The sequence below is a fragment of the Lepus europaeus genome, chromosome 11 (assembly GCF_033115175.1).
Source record: "Lepus europaeus isolate LE1 chromosome 11, mLepTim1.pri, whole genome shotgun sequence".
NCBI lineage: Eukaryota > Metazoa > Chordata > Mammalia > Lagomorpha > Leporidae > Lepus > Lepus europaeus.
Genome location: NC_084837.1, coordinates 16,964,482 through 16,976,483, shown reverse-complemented (window position 1 = coordinate 16,976,483; position 12,002 = coordinate 16,964,482). Strand labels below are relative to the sequence as shown.

Genomic DNA, 12,002 nt, shown 5'->3' with positions numbered 1-12,002 from the left:
AAATTCTATCCCTGTGAATTTCAGTCCATAGGTGATCTAAATTCAGTCTGAAAACCAACTTGAGAGTCAACATTTGTGATTATGAATTCTCAGGGGAAATTCTCTCCTTGGTATTAATTGCAGTTGTTATTCTGGATGAAAGCAGAAAAACTTCTAGGGAGATCTTATTTTCAAAATATATTTGTGAATTTCTTTCATTTTTAGAGCTTTGATAGAGTATGTATAATGACATACAGTAACACTCCTTTGATTTTTATTATTATTTGAAATGAAGTATCATTTCTGTGTGATAAAAATGTCTAGCATGCTGATTAAGTTTACTAACTACTAACTAAAGGGATAATCATTAAATCTGATATTGATATTTTTCTTGTCTTAGCTGTATGCCACTGGTTATGGTGCAGGTGGCCGACTAGGAATTGGAGGCACAGAGTCGGTGTCTACTCCAACATTACTTGAATCCATTCAACATGTGTTCATTAAGAAAGTAGCTGTGAACTCAGGAGGGAAACACTGCCTTGCCCTCTCTTCGGAAGGAGAAGTTTACTCTTGGGGTGAAGCAGAAGATGGGAAATTAGGGCATGGAAACAGAAGGTATTATGTGAAAACATCATTCTCAATGTTTTGTTTTTGCTTTTTGTTTTTGCTAAAGAGTATTAGCACTTTGTTTTTCAGAATAATATTTACAATAGTCGGTCAAATTAAATAATGTTAAGTTCTTATTTAGCCAAAGTAGGTTTAATTGCTAAATTGTGATGAATTAGGAGGGAAAAGGCAGTACTGAGTTTTTGATTTATAAATACCAAACTTCCTTTTGTTCTTCTTCCCAAAGTCATTCACTAAATTTTATTTGACATTTTCTGTAGCACACAGAATACTAAAACTGGAAATACAGAGGACATAGCAGGAGTGAAGGTGAAAGGACACACAAATAACACCAGTTTTTCAATAAAGGGACCCAATCCACTAATGGGGATTGCTATCCAAATTGGAACAACAGGGGCCTTCTTATCCTAGAAATAGCTAAAAACACCAGACAAAATGGAACAACAGTCATAGAGACATCGGATGTTAGGTAGAAAAGTAGAGTATTCTCTGCGAAACAGGAAACAAGCAAGGTGAGTTTTAAAAATTTCTGCCTGTAGAAAGTTTTCAGGCTGTGTCTCAGAGAGAAGAAACCCACACAGATCCTGGCAGGCTCTCTTAGTGTACAGGTGATAGAACTTGAAGTCCAGGGGAGGCTGAGACATCTAGAGTATGCAGAGTACCAGAGAAGAGAGAGGTGCACACAGAGAGAACTCCAGAGGCCTGCAGAGATTACTATGACAGTCATGCTTGTGAGGCCAAAGAACAAATTACTCAAAAGTATTAGAAGGAATTGTTCCTAGGGCAAGGGATAGAACCTGCTCCTCCAAAACCTCATCATTGGTTAGAGTACTAAGAATAATGGAGAAAAAATAGCCATAGTTAGTTGTTGCTGTGATCCCACCAGCAAAGCTTAAAATAAGATCTGACAGGACTAGCCTGTGTATAAGTAATTTGAAATATTCACAGAGAATATTTTTATGAATCTAAACATATAAGCATCCAACAAGATAGATAGCAAAATGTCCTGCATCCAGTCAAAAATTATCAGACAACAAAAGAGCAGAAAAATACTACCTGTATGAGGAAAGAAATCAGTTGAAATTGACCCAGAAATAATACAAATATTAGAATTACTAGATAAGAATTTTATTAAAAGCTGATCATGTTACATTTTCAAGAAACTAGAAGAAAACGTGGAACATGTTAGATAGAACCTGAAATAGACTTAAATTTCCACATCAAAGTTCACAGTGTTAGAGATGTAAAAATACCTTGGTTGGAATTCATAGCAGATTAGATATTAGAAGAAAACATCAGTAAACTGGAAGACATACTATACAGAATGAAACACACACAAAAAATATACAAATGAACAGAACACCAGTGGGTTATGGGACAACCTGCAGTGGCCTAATATGTGCATAATTGGAATCATCAGAGAGGGGTAAGATGAAGATGAGAGTTTTGAAGAAATAAAAGCTGAAAAATTTCCTCATCTGATGAAAGCTGTAAATCCACAGATTTAAGTAACTTAAAGAACCCTAAGCAAAAGAATCAGGAAAACAGCACAAGGTAAACTATTCAAGACCACTGTTAGAGGGGAAAATCTTAAAAAACGGTCAGGGTGGGACAGACATGTGTTGCATACAGAGTAAAACACCAAGCCTTAACAGTGTGCTTCTAGTAGGAAACAGTACAAGCTGAAGACAACAGAGTTACTGAAAGTAAAAATAACTGCCAGTGTAGATTTTTTTCAGGTATGCAAAAGTTGAAAGAATTCAGCACTAGTGGACATGCATAACAATAATTTAAGAAATTCATTCTAATGGGAAATGATCTGTACAAAAGAATTGAATAAATTAACCTATGGGTTAATGGCATTGTTTTTTGCCTTATTAAGTAAATCTTTTTAAGAGGTTATTGAATGAAGATGTTTAAAACATATGTAGAAGGAAAATGTTGCACAAAGACAAGGGGAAGTTACAGAAGTAGACTATTTTGAAGTTCTATTACACATGATGTAGTTTATCCCAGTTTTATCTGATAAACCAACAAAGTAGTTCAACTGAAATTGTATAACATATTCAATTAATCTGAAAGAAAGCCAAAAAAGAAGGCACATAAAAAGGAAAAAGTATTTGGCAAAGTTGAATATCCATATCTGATAAAACTTGCAGCAAAATAGGAAGAAAAGATCACTTCCTTAACCCAGTAAAGAGCATCTGTGTTAAACATACAGCTGACATCTGACTTAATGGTGACAGACTGAAAGCTTTCCCCAATATGTTAAGGATCCAAAGGTGTCTGCTGTCACACTTCAATCAGCAGTGTACTGCAGTTCTAACTAGTACAATACAGCAACACATAGAAATAAAAGACATCCAGATTGGAAAGAGTTAAAGCTGTCTTTATTTGTAGATAACATTATTTATGCAAAGAATTTGGTGCTATAGACCAAAAAGCTATTAGAATTCCTACCTTTTTTGTTGTTGTAGGATAGAAGATCCATAAATAAAATTCATTTGTATGTCACTATACATACACATATGTGATCATAGTAAAATTTAAAAATACTGTTTATAATACCCTGTTCCCAAAACTAAAACACTAAAAGCTAAATCTGCCCCCCACAAATTTGGATGATTTGTAGATAGAAAACTACAAAATTTTGCTGAAAGACCTAAAATCATGGTAGTGTATACTATGTTTATGGATTGAAAGACTCACCATTGTTCATTTGTTATCCCCAGGTTATTCTAGATTCAATAACTTCCCAAAATTTCTGTGGAAATTCATTATAAAATTCACATGGAAATAGAAAGGGGGTAGAATGGACAAAACAACTTTGAAAATGAGGAAGAAAGTTGGAACATTTGCATTATCTGGCGTCAGGCTTCTCTTTAAAGCTACAGTAACAAAGATGGTGTAGTATGGGGAAAGAGAAGGAAATACCCCAGTGGGGTGGAGTAGGGAGTTCTGACAAAGGTAGACCTCAAATACAAGATGAATGTGGAAAAATGAAAGAGCTTCTCATGGTTTCCAAGAAATCGCTTGCAAAAGTGCAAAGGCAATTCATTAGAGGAAAGATAGTTTTCTCAACAAATGATTTTGAATAATTGGATCACCTTTTGGTGAAAAATGAACTTCATACCTTATACTATATCCAAACATTAATTCAAAATGAAGACATACCACAGACTGAAAAAAAGATGTTTACCGTCATAAAATCTGCCTGCAGTCTCGTAACCAAAATACCCAACAAGGCTTTCAGAATTTGGTAATACAGAAACAAGTTTATTAGCCCTGCTCACTACATTGTAGGCTACTGACAGCCACTGTATAAAAATGTCTTGCTTGAATTGTTGATTTATAGCAGTGTTAGTAGCTCTGTAAAGGGCCTGATAGTAAATGTTTTAGGTTTTGTATTTTTTTTTTTTTTTGACAGGCAGAGTGGATAGTGAGAGAGAGAGACAGAGAGAAAGGTCTTCCTTTTTGCCGTTGGTTCACCCTCCAATGGCCGCTGCGGCCGGCGCATTGTGCTGATCCGAAGCCAGGAGCCAGGTGCTTCTCCTGGTCTCCCATGCGGGTGCAGGGCCCAAGGACTTGGGCCATCCTCCACTGCCTTCCCGGGCCATAGCAGAGAGCTGGCCTGGAAGAGGGGCGCCGGCGCCGCAAGGTGGAGGATTAGCCTGTTAAGCCACGGCGCCGGCCAGGTTTTGTATTTTTTTAAAACAACTCTTTAAAAATACAAAATCTATTTTCAGTTCATAGATCTTTTAAAAAAGGCCATGGACCAGACTTGGTCTAGCATGGGTGATAGTTTTCCAATCCCTAATTTGCAGGTGTAAAAGTACTTTCTGCCATTTGGGTACCATGTACAAAGGGAAATAAGTGGAAATTATGAAATTCTGAGTTCAGATCTTAACGATCTTCTTGATTAGTTTAACGATTTCTTGATTGGGGAGATGTACATTGAGAGGTATACAATGAATAAATGAGCAGCAAAAAAAAAAAAATTAACCTAGTATTCAATTAGTTTTAAAATATTTTAGAATAAAAATAGAGTTGTCATTCTTTCTTTCTTTTTTTTTTTTTTTTTTGCAGTCCTTGTGACCGCCCTCGTGTCATTGAGTCTCTGAGAGGAATCGAAGTGGTTGATGTTGCTGCCGGTGGAGCCCACAGTGCTTGTGTCACGGCAGCCGGGGACCTGTACACGTGGGGCAAAGGCCGGTATGGCCGCCTGGGGCACAGCGACAGTGAGGACCAATTAAAGCCCAAGCTGGTGAGAAGGCACCACATGCTGAAGCAGGATGGGTGGTTTGCTCTGCAAATTAATTTAAAAAAGTCAAAAGTATCTCCTATTCTAGGTTCTTTTTAGTTTTTTAGAGTTGATGATTATAAGTTCCTTGATTACCAGTGGGTTTTCTTGAAACTAAAAACGATCTTGGTATGTATTCCTTCCTGGAGCCATTTAAACATGATAGAGTTTGAAATATGCCTTTCTTTGTAATGATAAATAGTATTTGGCATCTACCTAAAAAGTTTGTCTTCTGGAAGGTTCACTGTATCTTAGGTAATACAGAGGAGTGAATGAAGAGTTTTCACAGTAGTGCAGGATTGGCTCATCAGGACACTGATATCTGCCCCCTACAGTTCAAGCAGAGGAAAGGTTTTCTGTTTTGTCTTAGAAGATTATTAAAGTTACCTATTCTTTGTGTTGGCTTAAAATGGGTACCTGTGTTAAGAAGTGGTACACTTTTTTGTGTTGATCCCTTTTCTCTGAAGGTGGAAGCGTTGCAGGGCCACCGTGTGGTAGACATTGCCTGTGGCAGTGGCGACGCCCAGACCCTCTGCCTCACCGATGATGACACCGTGTGGTCCTGGGGGGACGGGGATTATGGCAAGCTTGGCAGAGGGGGCAGCGACGGCTGCAAAGTGCCCATGAAGGTATTTACTGTTGCTGTACCTCCTTACTGCCCCTCCGTGTGCTCCTCAGATGTGCTTTAACCTCACCTTTACTTTCTTTGAAGAAAATGTGTTGGATAATTGGATAAAAAAGCCTAAAGACATTAAGATATTTAAGTGCTGTTTGTGCCCTTTTGGGGAATGGGTGTAATCCAGTGGAGCCCCCAGAGTCCAAGGTTTTCTTAGTGTAGAGACCTATTTGAAGAGTAGGAAAGCATATTGCTCCTACTCTGCAGTTTATAGTGATCTGTTGGCGCGGTGTCCTAGTGCTTGCTCAAAGGATTATGTCTGAGTTAGCTAGAGGCTGCCTCAGGTGGGCATCCTGTGGGGAGCCAGACAGAAAGCTGTGCAGCACCTGAGTCCACAGGCCACCCCAGCCCAGCTGAGTATGACTCAGGGCTGTTTCTTAGCTTGGTCAGATGCTATTTTTACCCTTGTTAACGGGTGGTTGCTAGAATAGTTCACATACTTATTGATCAGTGGCCTGCAGTGTGTGAATTCTGGAGTGTTACGTAGCAGAGTCTGTGCAGTGGGCTTGGGAGTGCGGTTGCTGTGATAGGAAACTCTAGCTTGTCTCTGCTCAGAGTCCTCTGTTTCTGAGCTCTGGGACTGCAGGTGTAATAAGGAGAGCTGCATGATGCGCGGGTGCCTGTGAAGCTGACTCTGACCAGTGGCCCCTCAGGTAGGGGAAGAGTCTGGGCCCAATCATGTAGCTTCTTTTCCTGGAGGTGTACTGCCCAGTACAGTAACTGTTGGCCACAAGCAACTATTTTAAGTTTAATTTTGAATTAGTTAAGATTAAGTAAAATTTTCAAGATGGAACCAAAGTTTTTTTTTTCAAGATACTTTGGTTCCTTTTGAATAACAAATTGATGAATAATTATTCTTTTAATCAATTATTTGAGAACTTAGAAAGCCAAATATTAAACTAAATACCTTGCCACAAATTTTGCCTTTATAATCTTATTACATGGTTGTGTAAAATAAGCTAATGAACATAAATGGAATAACCTTTAATATATGTAGAATTTTTTATCATTATAATGTTACTACAAATGCGGATTCTGTTATAAGGCAGACATAGGAATATCTCCATTAGGAATATCATCTAATGAAATAATCTGGATGGACTTTTCTTCCTTGCCTTTGTAGCAAATGCACAAAGGTAGCTCCAACAAATTTTTGAAGACATTAAAAGATTATGCACTTAAAAAAAGATTAAGTAAAATTAAAATTGACTCCCTTAGTCACATTGGTCCCACTTCATGTGTTCATTAGCTGTGTGGCTGGGGGCTTCCATCTTGGGCAGTGCAGATGTAGCACATTACTGTGGTACTGTGATTTGGCAGTGCTGCCAAGAGCTAAAGCCTGGTGGGGAAACCATCATCCAGAGACCTCACTGTGTCTCCTTGTCCCCTGCAGCCACAGCCAGGCCAAGTCAGCCCTTTGCAGTCGCCTTCCTTGGCCAGCTGTGCTGGGAAACTAGGGGCTCAGGGCTGCCTCCCTTTCCAACTCTTCTAGCTCTGTGTTCACTATAGATGTAAGTGATTTTTGCCACATTGTAGGTCACAAAGGGTTTCCAGATTTATTTTAAAAAATGGTCTGTTGAGGACTTTTTAAAAAATTTTTTTTGTTTATTTATCTGAAAGAGAGAGAGAGATGAGAGATTTTTTCATGTGCTAGTTCACTCCCCAGATGGTTGTGAACCCAGGAGCTTTGTCTAGGTCTCCCATGTAGGTGGCAGGGGCCCAAACATGCAGGCCATCCTCTGCTGCTTTTTCCCAGGTCTAGCAGGGAGCTGGATCAGAAGTGGAGCAGCCAGGACTTGAGCGAGCGCCGACATAGGATGCCAGCGTTGCAGGTGACGGCACCTGCAATGCCGCAATGCCAGCCCTTGCTGAGGACTTCTCTTAGGCTAGGCGAGGTTTTATACAGAGTTTGCACCTTCAAGGATTAAGATGCTGGGCCTTGGGAGGGACTGGAGTAGGCTACTACTAATGCTGTTGTGACAGAGATGGGAGGGAGGAGAGAAGAGCATCTAAGAGGATGGATTAAGTTCAGTTAACTAAAATCAAAATTAAGACAACACTCACAGAGGTAGTAAGGAGCAGAGCTTGCGGGGTAAGGAAAAGCAATGATCAATGAGGCCCAGCAAGACCCCTGGTGCAGGATGTGGAAAGTTTGACCCTGGGCATTCAGGGGTGGAGGCAGGTCACAGGCCTGTGTAACCAAGGGCATCTCAGTTAGACCCGTGGGACAGCTGCATATGACCTGGGTGTCCCTGGCCATCCCTGTCCTGCTGCCGGCTGTTCCTTCCCTCCAAGCCTCAGGGTCTGAGAGAGGGCTGGGGGCCAATGAGAAGTATAAGGATTGCTAGAGAGTGTTGCTGTCCCAGAGAATGTGCAGTTGGAACTCAGAAAAAATTGTAGACCACATCTGTGAAATGTCCCATTTCTGGTGACATGCATAGAATGTCGGCACATGTGTCAGGCAGTGCCTTAGTTAAGTAGAATATGATTTGAAATTGTACTAAATATGAGTATGCATTTTCAGAATTCTTCCCTGGTTTGGTAAAGTCTCATTGTTGCAGCAGTTGGCATGACCCTGATGTAGTGTAATTGAACCTTTTCTCCTTCTAGATTGATTCTCTCACAGGACTTGGAGTGGTTAAAGTAGAATGTGGATCCCAGTTTTCGGTTGCCCTTACCAAGTCTGGAGCTGTATATACTTGGTATGTAAGATTCTGTTTGTTTATTCCTGAAACCAAAGTTTTTTAAAAAAATATTTATTTGAAAGGCAGAGTTAGAGTGAGGGAGAGAGAAATCTTCCATCTGCTAGTTCACTCCCCAAATGGCCACAATAGCCGGCATTGATTCAGGCTGAAGCCAGGAGCCAGCAATTTCTTTCTTTTCTTTCTTTTTTGGACAGGCAGAGTGGACAGTGAGAGAGAGACAGAGAGAAAGGTCTTCCTTTGCCATTGGTTCACCCTCCAATGGCCGCCGTGGCCGGTGTGCTGCAGCCAGCGCACCGCGCTGATCCGATGGCAGGAGCCAGGTGCTTCTCCTGGTCTCCCATGGGGTGCAGGGCCCAAGCACTTGGGCCATCCTCCACTGCACTCCCTGGCCACAGCAGAGAGCTGGCCTGGAAGAGGGGCAACCGGGACAGGATCGGTGCCCCGATCGGGACTAGAACCCGGTGTGCCAGCGCCGCAAGGTGGAGGATTAGCCTATTGAGCCGTGGCGCCGGCCAGGAGCCAGCAATTTCATCTGAGTCTCCTACATGGGTGACAGGGGCCCAAACACCTGGGCCATATTCTGCTGCTTTTTCCAGACCATTAACAGTGAGTTGAAAGTAGAGCAGCCAGAACGTGAACGAGTGCCCATATGGGATGTCCACATCATAGGCAGCAGCTTTACCAGCTGTGCCACAATACCAGCCCCCCACAACCAGATTTTTAACTGAAGTTTATTAACCGCCCTTTTGTAGATGAGTATGTGACTTTTTTTCTTTTAAGGTTGATTTATTTATTTGAAAGGCAGCGTGACAGAGACAGAGAAATCTTCTATGCACTGGTTTACTCTCCAGTGGGCTTAGTGGCTGGGGCCTGGACCCTGCCAAAGTCAGGAGCCTGGAATTCCATCCAGATCTCCCGTATGGGTGCAGGGGCCCAAGCACTTGAGTCATCTTCTGCTGCTTTCCCAGGTGCATTAGCAGGGAACTGATTGGAAGTAGTACAGCTGGGATGTAAACTGCTGCCTGTATGGGATACTGGTGTTGCAGGTGGCAGCTTAACCTGTTATACCACAACACCAGCCCCAGAACATAACTTCTATAGCAGGTTGTGATTTGCATCCTAAAGTACAGAACTTCAGAGGAGGATGGGGAGGAGAGTAATGAGATGACCTTTCTCTGCTGAGCCCCTGGCTTCCTTTGTGTGCAGGGGCAAAGGTGATTATCATAGGCTTGGCCATGGATCCGATGACCATGTTCGAAGACCTCGGCAGGTCCAAGGGCTACAAGGGAAGAAAGTCATTGCCATTGCTACTGGCTCCCTGCATTGTGTGTGCTGCACTGAGGATGGTAGGTGGGAGAGCCTATGTTGTGGAAACAAGGCCTGTAATTCTAGGAGGGTTGCTCAGGGATAACACATGTAAGTAAAAGAAGGGAGGGGCACCAGGGACTTCACTGTGTCTTTAGAGTCTGTCTGTGATAGCTAGGGTTTTGGCCCCATCATCTTTTTTTTTTTTTTGACAGGCAGAGTGGACTGTGAGAGAGAGAGAAAGGTCTTCCTTTACTGTAGGTTCACCCTGCAATGGCTGCTGCGGCTGGTGCACCGCGCTGATCCAAAGCCAGGAGCCAGGTGCCTCTCCTGGTCTCCCATGCAGGTGCAGGGCCCAAGGACTTGGGCCATCCTCCACTGCCTTCCCGGGCCACAGCAGAGAGCTGGCCTGGAAGAGGGGCAACCGGGACAGAATCCGGCGCCCCAACCGGGACTAGAACCCAGTGTGCCGGCGCCGTAGGCAGAGGATTAGCCTATTGAGCCGCAGCGCCGGCTGGCCCCGTCATCTTTAAACCCTGCTATTTTGCCTATGAATGTGTTATGATAGCACGTGGCCATGCAGGGACAGGCTCAGAGCATGCCCAAGATGTTGCCCTGGAAACCTGGATTTCAAGGAGTTTCTTCCCATTCTTCCCACATGGCTCACTGTGCCTGAGCTGTTTGCACAACAGTGTGGTCTGTGATGAAACCTGCCTTCCTCTGGGATCTGGAACTTGATGATTTTATGATCTGTCCCAACAAAAACCGTGGATGTTGAGTCTCTGAGCAGCTTCCCTGGTAGAAAGCATGTCACATGTGTCATCGCACTGCGCTGCAGGGGGAACTGAGTGTGTCCTGTGTGACTTCTTTGGGAAGGGACTCTGGAAGCTTGCACCTGGTCTCTGAGAGAGACCAGAGTCTCTTGGCTGATTTTGCTCTGTGACCTTTCACTGTCATCAGTAGCTCTAAGTATGACTGCTGAGTTTGTTTAATCCTCCTGGTAAATCACAATGGCCTGGGAACCGTAGCACAATGGTCAGAGACTTTACATGGAATTAAGGCTACTAACTAGCCTACATTTTGAAACAAATTATTCTGGATTAGTGGGTATAATTACACAGATCCTGCAGATCAGAAAAGGAAGCAGAAGAATCAGAGATAGCAGGAGAGATTGCAAAGAGACAGTTGCTGGCTTTCAAGACAGAGAAAGGGTGCAGAGAACATGCTGGCCTCTGGAAGCTGGAACAACTGTCAGCTGATAGTCAGCAAGGAAACTGGACCTCAGCCTGCAAAGAACTGGTTTCTGCTCACAGACTGAAGGAGGAAGGAAACTTTTCTTTAGAGCCTACAATCAGAACCATTTTACCCTTCTCACCTACAGAGCCAAGATAGTACATGTGTATTTATTTTTTTTTTTAAAGATTTTATTTATTTGAGAGGTAGAGTTACGGACAGAGGGAGAGACAGAGAGAAAGATCTTCCTTCCATTGGTTCACTCCCCAAATGACCGCAATGGCTGGAGCTGCGCCGACCCAAAGCCAGGAGCCAGGTGCTTCCTCCTGGTCTCCCATGTGGGTGCAGGGGCCCAAGCACTTGGGCCATCTTCTACTGCTTTCCTAGGCCACAGCAGAGAGCTGGATCAGAAGAGGAGCAGCCGGGACGTGAACTGGCGCCCAAATGGGTTGCCAGCGCTGCAGGTGGAGGATTAACCTACTGTGTCACAGAACTGGCCCCAGTACATATGTATTATTTAAGGCAGTAAAGTTGTGGTGATTTGAAATGTCAGCAGTCAAAAGCTAGTGTACCATCTTGCATTAAAACAGCCACTCTCCCAAATTTTGCTCTCTTTCAAAGGATATAAGGATAATTTAATCTGCTTAACTATATAAATTTATTAATGGCTAGAAAACTCTAACCTTTCATAATATCATTGGTGGAAAAATTTCATACATATGAATAAGCAACTTCTATGGCCTGTGGTAGAATGATGTGGTTCTTGATGAAGAACTTGCAGTACATGTTTTACTTAATTTAAATTTTTTAAAATTTTGAACCAAAATCACAAGTGAGAAGAGTTAGAAACACAGTATAAAGAACTTCTTTAATCCTTATCAACCTGAGAGTTGGATGCTGTCCCAGTGCCTCTTCCTCTACATTTAGTATGTATTTCCTATAAAACAAAACGAGGCTCTGCTGTGTGATCACAACACTGCTGTACAGCCAGGGACTTTACACCTGTCCTTACCTTTCCTGGTGCTCACTCGCAGTCACAAGCACCGTGTGGATTACAGGTCACTCTCACGCTGTCATCACCGGTGTTCAGTACTTCCTTGGTCATCCGGGGCCTTGTCAAGCTTGATGTTTTGGAAGGCCAGTTACCCTGTAGAATGTCTCTCAGGTATTTTTCTTA

General features: G+C 42.6%; 1 protein-coding gene across 1 annotated transcript in view; it reads left to right on the top strand.

Moving 5' to 3' along the window:
* The window catches only part of HERC2 (HECT and RLD domain containing E3 ubiquitin protein ligase 2), a 230,098-nt gene that overhangs the window by 200,958 nt on the left and 17,138 nt on the right, over window positions 1-12,002 (top strand). Inside the window, 5 exon segments of the mRNA XM_062205025.1 lie at window positions 380-594; window positions 4,693-4,870; window positions 5,374-5,535; window positions 8,193-8,284; window positions 9,494-9,633. Coding sequence (XP_062061009.1) covers window positions 380-594; window positions 4,693-4,870; window positions 5,374-5,535; window positions 8,193-8,284; window positions 9,494-9,633 — 787 coding nt within the window.